This window comes from Centropristis striata, chromosome 9, assembly GCF_030273125.1.
Source record: "Centropristis striata isolate RG_2023a ecotype Rhode Island chromosome 9, C.striata_1.0, whole genome shotgun sequence".
Classification (NCBI taxonomy): Eukaryota; Metazoa; Chordata; class Actinopteri; order Perciformes; family Serranidae; genus Centropristis; species Centropristis striata.
The window spans coordinates 22,149,577-22,163,536 of NC_081525.1; the positions used below are offsets into that span (position 1 = coordinate 22,149,577).

Here is a 13,960-nt window from a genome sequence, read left to right on the forward strand (position 1 = left end):
TTGTTGTTAGCATTGATCTCTGCTGCCACCTAGTGATACGCAAAAATGTTAGACAGACTACAAAGGTTTGTATCTAGGCACTGGTCAGTGCAGTTGCTGTTTGGTTGGAGTAAGAAAATGTGCTTAAGTAAAAATGCTCAGGTTTCTTCTACTGGTAAAAGTAAATGGTTTTCTTCACAGAAAATGCAACCCGAGGAAATATAGCTTTTCAAAGGTTATTTATTGCCAAAAATACAAACCCTTTGGTTATAATGTATAATAAACTAAAAGCGTAAGACAAGAGTTAATAAGAATACAACAAAAATAATGGCAAAGCAATCAAAAAGCTCAGATGCAGATCATTTTTTATCAGGTATTGTACTAAAATATACAAAACTGACTCTTAAAATGTGAGCAGAAATTACACTGTAATGCTAAGTTTTTTTTTTAAATAGTTCCAATCCTGCCTGGCACCTTCAAGTGTATTTGTCGCATATTCAACACATATTATGACAAATACAATTAATGCTTTGGAGATTGGGACTATTTGAATTTATCTTCCAAATCTCCCTCAAGTTGTTTTCACTTTTTTTCCTCCAAGTTACTCATAGAACAGTACTGCCTGGTTAACAGGTATTATATAATACAGTGTTGTTGACCATGAAAGTCACTGACTGACTTTTTTTTGTCTTGCAGTATCTTGTGATCTACTGTTCTCTCTAGTGGACATACAAATGCACAGCAGTGTAAATAAACTGTCTGCCCTGATGTGGAGGAAACTATAATATTTAATACAGTATGCCTAAATATCTTCAACAGTTGCCTATGCGAACCAAAAATTTGAACTGTCATAGAGATGTTATATTCTTCTTTTCAAACGTTGATTTGTCCACAATGTTTCCACCTTGATTATGTTTTATGGGGCTTTAAAGAGAACCTATTATGCTCATATTCATTCAGGTTCATACTAGTATTTTGGGTTTCTGCTAGAACATGTTTTCATTCTTGTATATAATGTTCAAAAAACACTAACCCATTGTTGAGGGTAACCAATGACCTTCTCATCTCTGCCGATTCTGGATCCCCCTCCCTGCTTATCCTCCTCGACCTTTCAGCGGCTTTTGACACTGTCGACCACCACATCCTCCTGAGCCGCCTCCGCACCGACATTGGTCTCCATCATGCCACACTGGACTGGTTCACCTCTTACCTCGCTTACAGGATGGAGTACGTCAGCCTGGGATCTGCCAGGTCCCAAACAGCCCCTGTTACTTGTGGTGTCCCCCAAGGATCTGTCCTAGGCCCCATCCTCTTCATCTTGTACATGCTGCCACTGCGTCATGTCATCAGCCGACACGGCATCTCCTTTCACTGTTATGCCGATGACACTCAGTTATACCTCTGAACTCACCCCAACCTACGTTCTACCCTGGTCCTCTCATCATCACCTACTCAAGCCCTCTCCAACTGCCTGGAGGAGATTAGAGTGTGGATGAGTCACAACTTCCTTCAGCTGAACAGCTCCAAAACCGAAGCCATACAAATTGGCACCCCTCATCAGGTCCAGTCATCACCCATAACCACCATCTCCTTCTACGGTCAAGCCATCCCCCTCTCAGTTACCAACCTCGGTGTGAAGCTGGACCCACAACTTACTTTTGTAAACCACATCAAACATCTATACAAAACCTGCTTTTTCCATTTAAAGAACATTTCTAAATGCCCTTCCTCATTTTCTCTGATGCAGAAAAACTCATCCACGGCCTAATCTCCTCTAGGCTTGATTACTGTAACAGAAACTTCGATTCATTCAGAACTGTGCACCAACACTGGCTTCCCATAACCTCAAGAATTCAATGCAAGATCGCCCTCATCACCCACCTTTGCATCTACAGCAACTCCCCGCAATACCTCAAAGTCCTCCTTACTCATCCACCCGTAATCTCAGGTCCCAAAGTATAAACCTCCTCCATCAGCCCCGCACACGACTCCGCACCATGGGAGACCGAGCCTTCTGCTCCACTGCCCTCCACATCTGGAACTCCCTCCCTGTACATCTACGACAACCCCAGTCTGTGGATACTTTTTAAAAAGGGCTTAAAACTTTTTGGTTCAGGGAGGCATCTTTAGGTTGTCCCTAGATGTTTTTATTATTGTCTCTGCACCTTGTCTGATTTTCTTAGTCTTTTGTTTATTTTGTTTCTGGTTTCTGTAGCACTTTGAGATTACTTTATGAAAAGTGCTTTACAAATAAAATGTATTATTATTATTATTATTATTATTATTATTATTATTATTATTATTATTATTAAAAATAATAATAATAATAATAAAAATACTTTCTGCCATGACAACATATCACAAATAAAAGCTTCCAAACCAAAAACTACACAATTAAACATTTTCCCACTGAAATGCAATACGAAACTGAAATCCAAAATTAACCCAAAAAGATTTTTAGGTTTCCGGATGTTGGCATGTAGCAATGTGCCTGGAGCAGGTGAATATATGGAAACCTGTCACAAGCTGATGTCAGTTTGATCCAAGAGTAAAAAAAAACAAAAAACATCAGTTATAAACATCTCAAAAGGATTACTTTTTTCGACGTAAAAGTAAAAGATATTTTACTCTTATTTTAGTAAAAAATATGGAATTAATTATGAGAATAAAGTTGTAAAAATCTAATTAATAACGAGAATAAAGTCAAAAATATTTAATTAATTACGAGAATGAAGTTGAAAATATTTTATTACATAATTAATCGTAATTCATTCAATATTTACAACTTAAATCTCGTAATTAATTATTTTTTTCGAAGTGTGCCCTAATACTCTGTCGTAACTTTTACATATCTTCACCGATTTGTTTAAAACCTTTGACCACAAATAGGACCATCCGTCACTGAAATGTTTTCAGTATATATGACAGAAAATAAGGAAAAGCATAATAAGTTCCTTTTGCCCCCAATTATGTCTAGCACTGCCTATAGTGTACATTTAGCCACAGGGGAAATTAGTATAGAGGTTGCCTGGCCCCCTCGTAACCGAAACATTGCAGTCGAATTTGTCTGCAGGCTCAGCCAAAGGCAGGTATGACTGGTTAAGAAAGTCACCGCTTAAGTAGGGTGGAATACAGTCTGAACCATCAGAGCAGGAAGTGTGACATGTTTGGAGGAGCTCTTCACTCACGCCTTCTTTCTCCCCAACCTCCTCGTAGATATACTTGTTTCCTTTTGGGCAAAGGAAAACACTGTCTTTGTTCAGAGTCACATAGTCTGGAAAGGCTTGAGTCCCGTGGCTTCCATCTACCTGTTCTCCACTGCAGGAGTGTCTTTCTGGTGACAGGAGCTGGGTGGATCCCTCTGAAGATTTTTCAGGACTGGTAAAGCCATCAGACATTATCTCCACCACAGATGAAGCGGTTTCCTCTGAGAACTGCTTTGCTGTGATCGGAGGATTCTGTAGTGTGAGCACCAAGTAGTAAAATATTAACAACTTAGGACACTGAAACACATTTAAAAGTGCTGGAATTTAGTGTATACTACACTACTGTTACTTAAGTACAATTTTGAGGTATGTGTATTTCCAATTTATGTGACTTTGTACTTCTACTTCACTAAATTTTAGAGGCAAACATTGTACTTTTTACTCAACTACATTTAGCCGACAGCTTTAGATACTTTTCAGGTCGAGATTTAACATAAAAAACATGATAAATTTAAAGTGACTAGACATTTTATTAAATTAAACCACATAACACTATATTTAGTGGATACATAAAAATAAACCACTGCTTACATAATTGCACCAATAATAATAATCTAATAATATATTTGACAACCTGAGTGGGGCCCTTCTGCATAACAAGTACTTTATACTTTAAGTGCTTTGCTTTTTGATGCTGATACTTTTGTACTTTTACTTGAGAAAGTTTTGAATGCAAGGCTTACTTGTAGTGGAGTAATTCCACAGTGTAGAATAATTACTTTTAATTAAGTAAGGGACCTGAATACTTTTTCCACCGCTGATCTATATATTATATTTACATCGCATCTATTTGACTAAATTAGGCATGGCCAAAATCTATTGTTTCACCATAGTAAAACTTTGTGAAATGGATGTCATATTATTGTGTGTAATGTAATGTGTATAATGTATTATGTTAAATTCTGTGGTTAAATTGCTTACCCATCTCGACCCATTGATCTCCTTCAAAAAACCTTGTAGGACTTTGTCAAGGTCAGGCACCGGCGGCCAAAAATACTGCTTGAGCTCACTGTAAAAATACACAAAACAACAGACATGACAAAAGTCTTTAAAATAATAGATTGCTTTTTGAGCAGTAAGGAGGTTAGAGATCTAAAATTATTTTTAAAATAGTCATCATTTTCATTTTTAAGTTGGGTTTTTTTTGCATGCAGGAACATTAAAGTAAAGGTTTTATAATACAAATTGATATCCAGTTTAAAGAAATAACAGGAGGTATCAAATATTATTTAATTTTTTTTTGCTTTGATGTTTTTTTCTGTGTGATTTTTTAAAATTTGGCTTATAACTAAGAACAAGTTTTTCAAAAATTGTCCTACCTGAGGTATCTGGTAAACAGGAAGATGAGGGTGACAACAATCATCATCATCAAGATGGGGATACACAACAAGAGCAATGTGCCTGCAAAAGTAATTTTTTAGTTACATTAAGGTTAGACTGGTTTTATTTAGAGTAAAAACCTATGCAATGCAGCAGTGCATGTATAAACTGCTACTGCACTACTACTGACTTCTTATTGAAGTTCTTACCGAATAACAGACCAAGAATCAACTAAACCGCCTCGTTGCATTCAGCAGTTTTACACTGACTGGTCAGTCTTACCTATGTCAGCGGGGGTGTCACCAGTAAGCACATCTGACCAGTCACTCCAGTGTCCTGAGTAAATGGACCCATCAGGTTTAGCTCTGAGCTTAACTCTGTAGTGGCTGCCTGCTGGAACCTCTAGACATGTGCTTGTCTCAGGACCCTGTCGGGACACCATCTGAGTACAGAAAGGTTGATTTGACATTTAATATTAAGCATGTTAAATGGCAACCTGAGTGATTGCTTACTTGTGTTCTCTCACAAAAGCTTTTGCATTTCCCTTGAAATATTGTAAACGTCCCTCACCATACTCTTAAAATGTTGTTTGTTTAACTTTCCCTGAATACTTAAAAAACTAAAACTATTTTCTGTTTTCATCATGCAGTTCGAGAAAAAAGTCGAAATGACAGGTATAAAGTAAACTTTTTCTGTTCGTTAAAGTTGGAAAGATATTCACAGATTCGTGTCATGGGTGTAGTAGTACTAAAATCCCCCGACACATAAATGAGCTATTATTTGTAGTAGGCTACCACAACTATTGTTTTGGAAAAAATCTGCTTTTTTGTAATTTATGTGAAATTGTAGACATATATTGTATTATATTATATTATATACATATTTTCTCAACATTGTATTTCAACTTTATTCTCGACATTATATTTCATAATTCTTTATTCTCTTCATTTCAACCTTTATTCTCAAACTTACTAATGATTTATTTTTTTCTCCTACCTGGCCCTAATCCTTTTCCATAGTATCAATATAATGGATCGTCTTGTTGATATTTTTAATTTTAGTTTGTCACTATATGTAGAATTTAATATTCCTTTCTTTGGTGTCATCTGGTGGTAATATTAAGAATTACAATGTTGCAGCAGTGACGCTCTACTGTAGCATAATTAGTCTACAAACATCAACATAACAATAGGAAAGATACAATATACTCATAGAATTCTAAACATACAACTTTAAGTTTACTAATGAGTAAACATTTTTTTTTAAAAAGTTGCAGGGGAATCTGAACTGTATGAGGGAACACAAAATGAATCGGAAGGGAAAGAAAAATGTTTTTTTTGGTGAGAGATCACAAAGTATTACAGAAACAAAAAGTCCTTGAAATCTTCAAAACTAAACAAAAAAATATGCAGTTTTGTGGCTGTAAATAGCATCTTACCATCCACCCTTCCCCTCCTCTGATCTTGTAGCTGACTTCATACTGCAGGTGAGCCAACAGAGACGGAAGAGGAGCTTCCCATTTCAAGCACAACTTGTCTTTCTTCAGTACTGCTCTCACATGACATGGTGGGGCTGTTTTGACTAAAAATGGAAAAAAAACCCACAATGTCAAGTCACAGAACTCTGAGGCCTGATGGAAAACCAAGTGAAAAATGCAATCTAATCTTCACCATTTTTAATCTTGTTGAAATACAGACAGTAGGACAAGAAAGGAGGGACAAAAAAAGACCCACTGCTCTTGTTGAGAGTGAACTCTTGAGAATAAAAGGTTCTGCTGGATGGAGCTGAAGTGCTGCTGAGCTTGACCCTCATTTTTCTGGACTCTTCTCCACGGAAATGGCACAGTTCAGTCAAGTTCCTGTCAGCGAAACACTCGGCCCACTCTGTCCAGCTCCGAACTTCACTGTAATGCCATCACAGCCAAACAAAGTGTGTTTAAGGTGTAAAATCTGAGTGATCTTAGTGACTACTTCTAACTTTTCACAGATTTAGGAGCTGGTTTTAGCTGTGAAGATGTCAATATTGGAATGTAATAAGTCATGTACCTTCGACCTGTCTTGTAGAAAAGTTTGAACTCTTCACTGTATCGACTCCCATTCCATTGACAGCTGATATTTTGCAGGTCGGATGTGTAGCATGCCAGTGAAATATCATCTGAAAAAGAGCAAACATTTCTCATTCAAGTACTGCATCTGTGACAGAAAAGATCACAGGATAAGATGATGTGCGTCATGATCCACTCAGATTCGCACTCTCTTGAATGTTCGACACAGCACCTGCACTTTGGGGAACCACAGCCCGCACAGGGTGTGACCAGCTGCTCCAGTGTCCTGCATTTGGATTTAGGGCACATTTGACAGTGACCTGGACCTCAACCTCCTCTCCCGGGAGCAGAGAGTCTATTTCACCCTCCTTTGCCTGCAGAAACCACAAACATCATAGATTATACACAGTATTCCTAAACTTTTTTCACTCACTGTAACTACCAACACAGTACTACAGTTGAAGGAATGCTATGTTGTAACACAAATGTCCTCACCTCTTGTACCTCTTTCGTCAACTCCCCCAGCCCCTTGGAGGAGTATCGAATCCTATACATCATATACTCATCCCAGTATTTCGGGACCTTTGCGTGCCATGAAACCTGCAGCTGTCCTGCTCGGCCATTTTGGTGTAAAGACACATTGAAGGGGCGGTCCAGGAGATCTGAAAAGGTGATGGGGAAATAAGGACGAATGCATGACAGAATCCATTGGTGAAAACATTTGTGTTTAGGCAGCAGGTGAGTAGGTCTCCTGTCTTTCTTGGTGCATGAGCTTATTTACTGGAGCAAAGACCCGGGACACGGTGGAGGGACTTAAGTCTTTCATCATGTCTGGGGAGACCCAGGACATCTACAGCTCCTGCCTCACACGCAGAGGCCAGGACCAGCAGACTTAAGGACAGGTCAGGAAGCTTATTTTATTTCTATTCTTTATGTAGCTTGTGTATTTTGTCTTAAACGAGGGTTTGAGAGAAAAATAATTTCAGTTCTCTGAATGTGTACACTTGTAGCAGAACTGACAATAAAGTGACTTTGACTTTGACTAAGATCAGTTAAACCTGTTTATTATGCTGGTTGATTTCCATTTAAGTAAGATGCCTCCACGCTACATGGTGGTGTAGTGGTTAGCACTCTTGCCTCACAGAGGGTCGCCTGTTCAACTCCGGCCTGCAGCTCTCCTGTGTGGAGTTTGCATGTTCACCGGGTACTCTGACTTCCTCCCACAGTCCAAAAACATGCACTTAGGTGTAATTGGTGACTCTAATTGCCCGTAGGAGTGAATGAGAGCGTGATTGTCTGTCTCATGATTGTCTGTCCTGTCTGGCGACCTGTCCAGGGTGTATCCCGCCTCTCGCCCAATGTCAGCTGGGATCGGCACCAGCCCCCCCGCGACCCGCGATCAGATAAGCAGTTAAGGATAATGAATGAATAACATGCCTTATGCTCACCAAATATAAAAATCCATGCAAGAATTAAAACACATAAACACGCTTGAATAAGTACAGTTAACTTGCCCATTGAAAGAAAGAAGATTAAAAAATAACTTTTAAATGAGTATATTTATATTTCCTTCATCATTCGAACTATCAATATATTTGTGAATATGGAGGATGGATAGGCATATGGCTTAATGTATGATTTATTTTTTCTAACATGTGATTAATCTATTTCCCTGTTTGTTTTAGTAGGTGAATATTGTAAACAGAAATGTCTTACAGTGGTCCTCCACGGAGACTGTTCGATTGTAGAGGCTGGTGTTGGTGTCATGCTCCACCACTTCAAGGTGCAATTCCACATATGAAAACACATACATCCCAGGAAACGAACAGATGTGGAGGAAAGTTCCTTCTTTTGTAGTCTGGACAGACAGATCACATCTTTTCTTTCCAGGCAGGCTTGATATGCTTGACAAACACAATGTAAGGAATATTCTGTAAGATTCAGAAAACTTTAAAGGAAATTATTGTTGAAATTATCTAATACTATACTATTTACTGTGTAAATAATACCTTTCAAACTCGTGGAGGAAATCATAAGTCCTGTTGTCTGCTGTCTCAAAGAAGCAGGTGAAATCCTTTTCTGTCCGGGTGAAACATTTGGGATTCTGCTCATCCTTTAAGAGCAAAACGTCTGCTCCAGAAAAGACAAAAATAATACATGAACCCTCCTGGTATAAAACATGTCCCATCAAGTCAAACAATGGCATTTCTTAATCATCATCATATCATATTGTAGTTAGTGTTTTAGAGTAAGATCTTTATGTTGCCAACTTGTGGGAACACAGATTTTCTGGCTACAATATATTACCTTGTTCTCACAAATAAACATACATCTTGTTCTAACAAAACATAAAATAAATATTTTGAAAACATGTATCATAATTAGTAGTAAATATTTTAGTGAAAACAACCAGCAAATAGCAGAAATGCACCTGAATCAATTGACTGAATTTAAAGTGATTGAAATTGTACAAAATAAACCATCCTGAAGCCTTACCTTCCCTTGACAGATGATTGAAAGTTCCATCGTCGCAATGTATCCCAGGCACACAGCTCACTTGTATCCACAAGCTAATAAGCAAAATCTCCCACCTGCAAGTCAAACTCATGGTAGATTGAGGAATTATGTATCCTAAACCACCATGACTCTTAAACTAACGAAGCTCATGCGTGTGTGTGTGTGTGTGTGTGTGTGTGTGTGTGTGTGTGCATTGCGTGTGTTGTGTGGCATGCATGGTTTTGAGCAAGCATGGGTGGGTTGAGCCTTGCTGAGAGGTTGGCCCAGTGTGAAGACTTTTGTTTTGATCGGGAAGTGTGCTTTGAGTGCAAGTAGGCATCAGAAAGGGTAGGTTGTTAACAGAATCTGTGGATATTTAACTCTCAAACAGCCACAACAGCAAACAGGAGACACTACTGCTGATGTAACCTAATACATGTTTCAGTTCAGATTTTATCCCTACCCCAATACAATTTTTAAGTTTTTAAAGCTTTTTAAAAGACAGGTATGGTGAAAGAACAAAGGCTTTATGTGGTCATTGTGGACTTCATTTAGTAGAAGATGTTAAACTTGGTGTCCTCACACACCTGACCTCCTCTCAGTCCCTCGGTGCCTCCTCCCTGATGATGAACTCATGAGAGCTTCTGCCCTCTGAGGAGACTGAAAAAAAGTTCCCAGAAGCCTCTGCTGATTTACCACATCCTGACCCACTGCACAACAGCAGGGTAAATCAGCATGGTCCTAATCTTTAAACATAGCTAAGATAATCAAGGGTCCCATCATTGTAACAAGCTAAAATTGTTCTTATCTGTCAACTAACTTGGTTCTTTACACAGGTGAAGAATTGATTTGTGAGTCTTAACTCAAATTGATGAAGATTAAGTGAACAGTAGACAGTTATTCATGGATAAAGGCAACATGAGTAGGACTGAAGCTATGCTTAAACCCTTTTTTCGGGGGGTAGCTGCACGATAGGAGTTAATTTAAACCTGAGGGACCTGCCTTACCTTCAGCATATACAATGGCAGATAAAAACCTGCCAAAACAGTTTCAAGGCTCTTAAACAAGATATTATATTGTATAAGCAAATTCCTTAGCCACTCTTTTAAATACAATAATTGTTTAATTCCATGTTTATTTAACTACATTTATTCTGGACATCATCATTGGGTCTGAAACATCAGATAACATGGACATTTATAACCAACACTTCCTCTGGAGAAACCTTAACATTACAACATTTCCAAACCAGCTCAACCACTTCCTCTTCCACTTGGCAAACACGACAGGGCATAAAATGCTGTTACCCAGCAAACAACAACAACACCTGTTAGATTAGTATTGTTTTAACAAAAGCTGAAGCAATTCAAATTGATTAGGTAAACAACAACAACTTAATCAACTAAATCGCTGATTCATTTTCTAAACAACTGGACTTGCTGTTGTATGCCTCCACCAACCAGTCAAGTTGCAGTTTACATCATGCTTCAAATATGGATGTCACTGCAAAAAAGCTACACATTCTAAAACATGGATGCCTCACACACATAACCAACCCGGTAGCTTAGAGGATCTATAGACACCACAGTTTCAAGGTGGGCACCAAAGACAAGTGTGACCAATTCAGTATCCGACCAAATGTGAAATATAGTCACATCTCCCCTTCTGTTTCTGAGTTATGGCGTTGAATACAGACCAGAAGCATATTTTTGCAGAACATCATAATGTCACAGTGAAGGTGACAGTTGATCTTTTGGATATAAAATTTCAAAATTTAATTTGTGACATTTGTTTGTCATAATTACATAAGACTCTCTCCCCTGCAGCACTGAACAAAAATGTAATGATTTCATCACAGATACTATTACAATATTACAGATCACTATAATACAAATAACAAAACGGCAAGACTCAGGTTGGTTCATAATTGGTCAAAAATGATACTTTCTTTATTTGATGCTCTTAAGCTAAAAAAGGAAATGATCACAGACAAAAAATGAAACTTGCGTGCATGAGAACTTGGAGCCAGTATTCATACTTCACTTCAAGCAGATGTGTGCTGACCACAGACTGATTAAAATCTCTACCAGCACAGCAGGGTTTCAATGGCATCCTGGGTTTCACAAAGTTGATCTTTGTGCAAGTTGTACATGACAGAACGTTCTGTGATTGATTAACCTTGATAGTTCAGAGATTTCTCAAACAATCAGGTCAGAAATGAGAATAGAATTCCTAATGTTTTAACTAGTAGAGAAAAGTACAAGTAAACAACTGGTTTATCTTCATATTTAATTTAATTATACTATATTTGCTATTTTAAAGTAGGGTTAATTTTATAAGGACAAACTGCTGCAAAATCCACCCTTATCAGTTAAAATGTGAACATGGCAGTGTATGCAAAAACCATGACCAGACAAAAATTAAAAAGTAAATTTGTTTCTTGTGATGTGACCACATGTTTAAAAGGGATTACTCACCACCTGTAGACATGAAGATGGCTCTAAAAACAGCAGCTTTCTCCATAGCAGATGGAGTGACAGCTACAGTGGACTAGATGCCAGCTCCATTAGTGACTTCAGCACACTGTACGGCCTTGGTAAGCGTTAACCACATGCTGTTCCCGTGTTCCCTGCACAAACTCTGTGTCAGTTGTACTTTTCTGAGCTCATGACATGTGATATTATGGCAAAACCACTGCGAGCATTATTCTCCGTGCTTGAATGAACTACGCTGGCAGTTTAATTACGCCAACCTGCCGGAGCCGTTGTTAGAAATTTTAATCAGAGAAGACTCGCACTTTCAGTGCTCGGCCCCTAATAATACAACGCCACTGGGGGCAGACTTCAACTAGAAAATACCAATTTTTATATTAAAAAAAACGTCCCCGGTGTTAACTGCAGTGGTGACTGAAGAATTGAAGGACTTTAGCAGAAATGCATGCAAGTACTAAGCATACAATTGGATAAATGAGACTTTGATTACACTGTAGCTACCAGTTGTGTGTGAGGATGTTTGGCTGTTGTTAAACACTGCCCCATTTCTGTTTGCTTACTATTCGTTCACCGTGGAGGCATGCAAGAAAAACAAAGTGTTCTTCAAGAATTCAAGGTAACAAGGGGCGCGTGGGGTGTATTGATGGGCGTTTGGAAGAAACCTGCCAACTCAAACATCTATATTGTTAACGATCAATTAATGAATTAATCGCTATGTTATTATCCATACTTCAGTATGGATAAAACATGCATACATAGGCAAAATAAAAGATATATATACAGTACTGTGCAAAAGTCTTAGGCCTGTTTTGATAACGGACACTTTTATTTTTGAAAGGACGAAAAGAGACTTCCTGACGATCGTAAAACTAACTTTAACTCGCTTGCGGGGATACTGTAAAGATAATGTCAAGAAGTTCAATGTTTTATGTTTTAGCCCCCGAAGAGGCCTGAGGTTAGTTTTCACAGTAATCTTGCATATTTAAGTGTGTTTTGTGTTTAAATAAGTTTTGGATAAAATTTAACCTAGTTATTCATGCAAGTAAGGTTTGATACAGCAAGCTAGTTTTGCTCAACTTAATACTCTAGAGAAATACTTGTAATTCTGTGTGTTTTATAAATGTTATTGCAAAATCAGTTTGCAACTGTAGCTTTATCCAATTTAACTCAGCTCATTTAATTGAAATTTAAAAACACACAAATCGATAAAAATTCCACGTGATCGACCAAATTCTTGACGACCACTAATCGATCATTAATTAATTATTCCCATTCATAGTAGGGTAGGTAACAAGGGTCATTTTAAGGGTAAGGTTTTCCTTTAAGCTGGTCAATGGTTCTAATTTTACGGACAATGCAAAAATCTAAGTAAAATATTGAATATCAGCATTGTTTTTTCCTGCAAAACATTTTTACAAAAACACACAAATTGCAGGTAAAATGAATCTAAAATCTCCCCCATATGTTTGCCTTAACAAAACACTATGTGGCCAAATCAATGAGTAAAGAAGTGCCGAGGTCACAGGCTTGTTACAGTGGTGCTTTTGAGTGACTGTTTGATACTCAAAACATTTTTTAGCGAGCAGGGATAAAAATAAAAGATCATGACACGCTTATTCCCTTATTACACATTTGTGTGGTATAGCCATGTCTTTGTGTGGGAGTCCTCAGGAAGCTGGCCCGCTGAGACCATGTTTGACAGACAGTTACGTGCCTGTGGTTGGTTTGTGGAGGAAACCCAGTGACAGATCAGCTCAGTGCAGCAGGGGAGATCAGTGTTCCTGAAGTCTCTGAGGACACTTTGGCCTCCAGAAGCCTGGCCTGTGGTTTCCCAGCATGCTTACTATTGAGCAGGCCAGCAACAACAACAACAACAACAACAACACAATAATCTTTGATGAAGTCAACATCCTCACTGTCAAAGAAAGTCTATCACTGGAAACTGTATTTATGCTAATAGAACATTGTGTGGAGTCACCACACCAAACCTTTATTCAAAGAACTAGTTAAAAAAAATACTGTACATTCTCATACGGTGGATATATTACCATACATAGCGTTAGGTTGCAACTATAATGTTGATAGCTGGTAGACTAGTTGTGCATCTGCCCTGTATTAGTAGCATTTTCCAAATAACTACTCTTGTGGTGGAGGTTTGCATGCAACACATGGAGCATCTACCACAGCTGTATTTATATCAGTCTGTATTTTTGGCTGCATCTGAATAAGAGGCTTTGATACAACTATGTGTCCTTTAGAAATAGACTAAATATATACAGTAGTAGTTACATTCACATGGCAGTGATAGGCCAACAGTTAAATACACAGATGCCATGAATGAGGCTGGTTTTAAGTGCTACATA

At 38.1% G+C, this 13,960-nt stretch overlaps 1 protein-coding gene across 1 annotated transcript; it reads right to left on the minus strand.

Annotated features, from left to right (window-relative positions):
* Positions 1–2,878: 2,878 nt before the first annotated feature.
* Positions 2,879–9,217, minus strand: mpl (MPL proto-oncogene, thrombopoietin receptor). Its single transcript, XM_059341651.1, has 12 exons — positions 9,106–9,217; positions 8,628–8,739; positions 8,326–8,504; positions 7,114–7,271; positions 6,842–6,983; positions 6,611–6,719; positions 6,299–6,468; positions 6,004–6,146; positions 4,848–5,007; positions 4,565–4,646; positions 4,167–4,254; positions 2,879–3,437 (listed from the first exon to the last, which is right to left on the minus strand). The coding sequence occupies exons 1-12, from the start codon at positions 9,215–9,217 to the stop codon at positions 2,976–2,978; spliced, it is 1,917 nt and encodes a 638-aa protein (XP_059197634.1). The 3' UTR covers positions 2,879–2,975.
* Between the last annotated feature and the right edge of the window lie 4,743 nt (positions 9,218–13,960).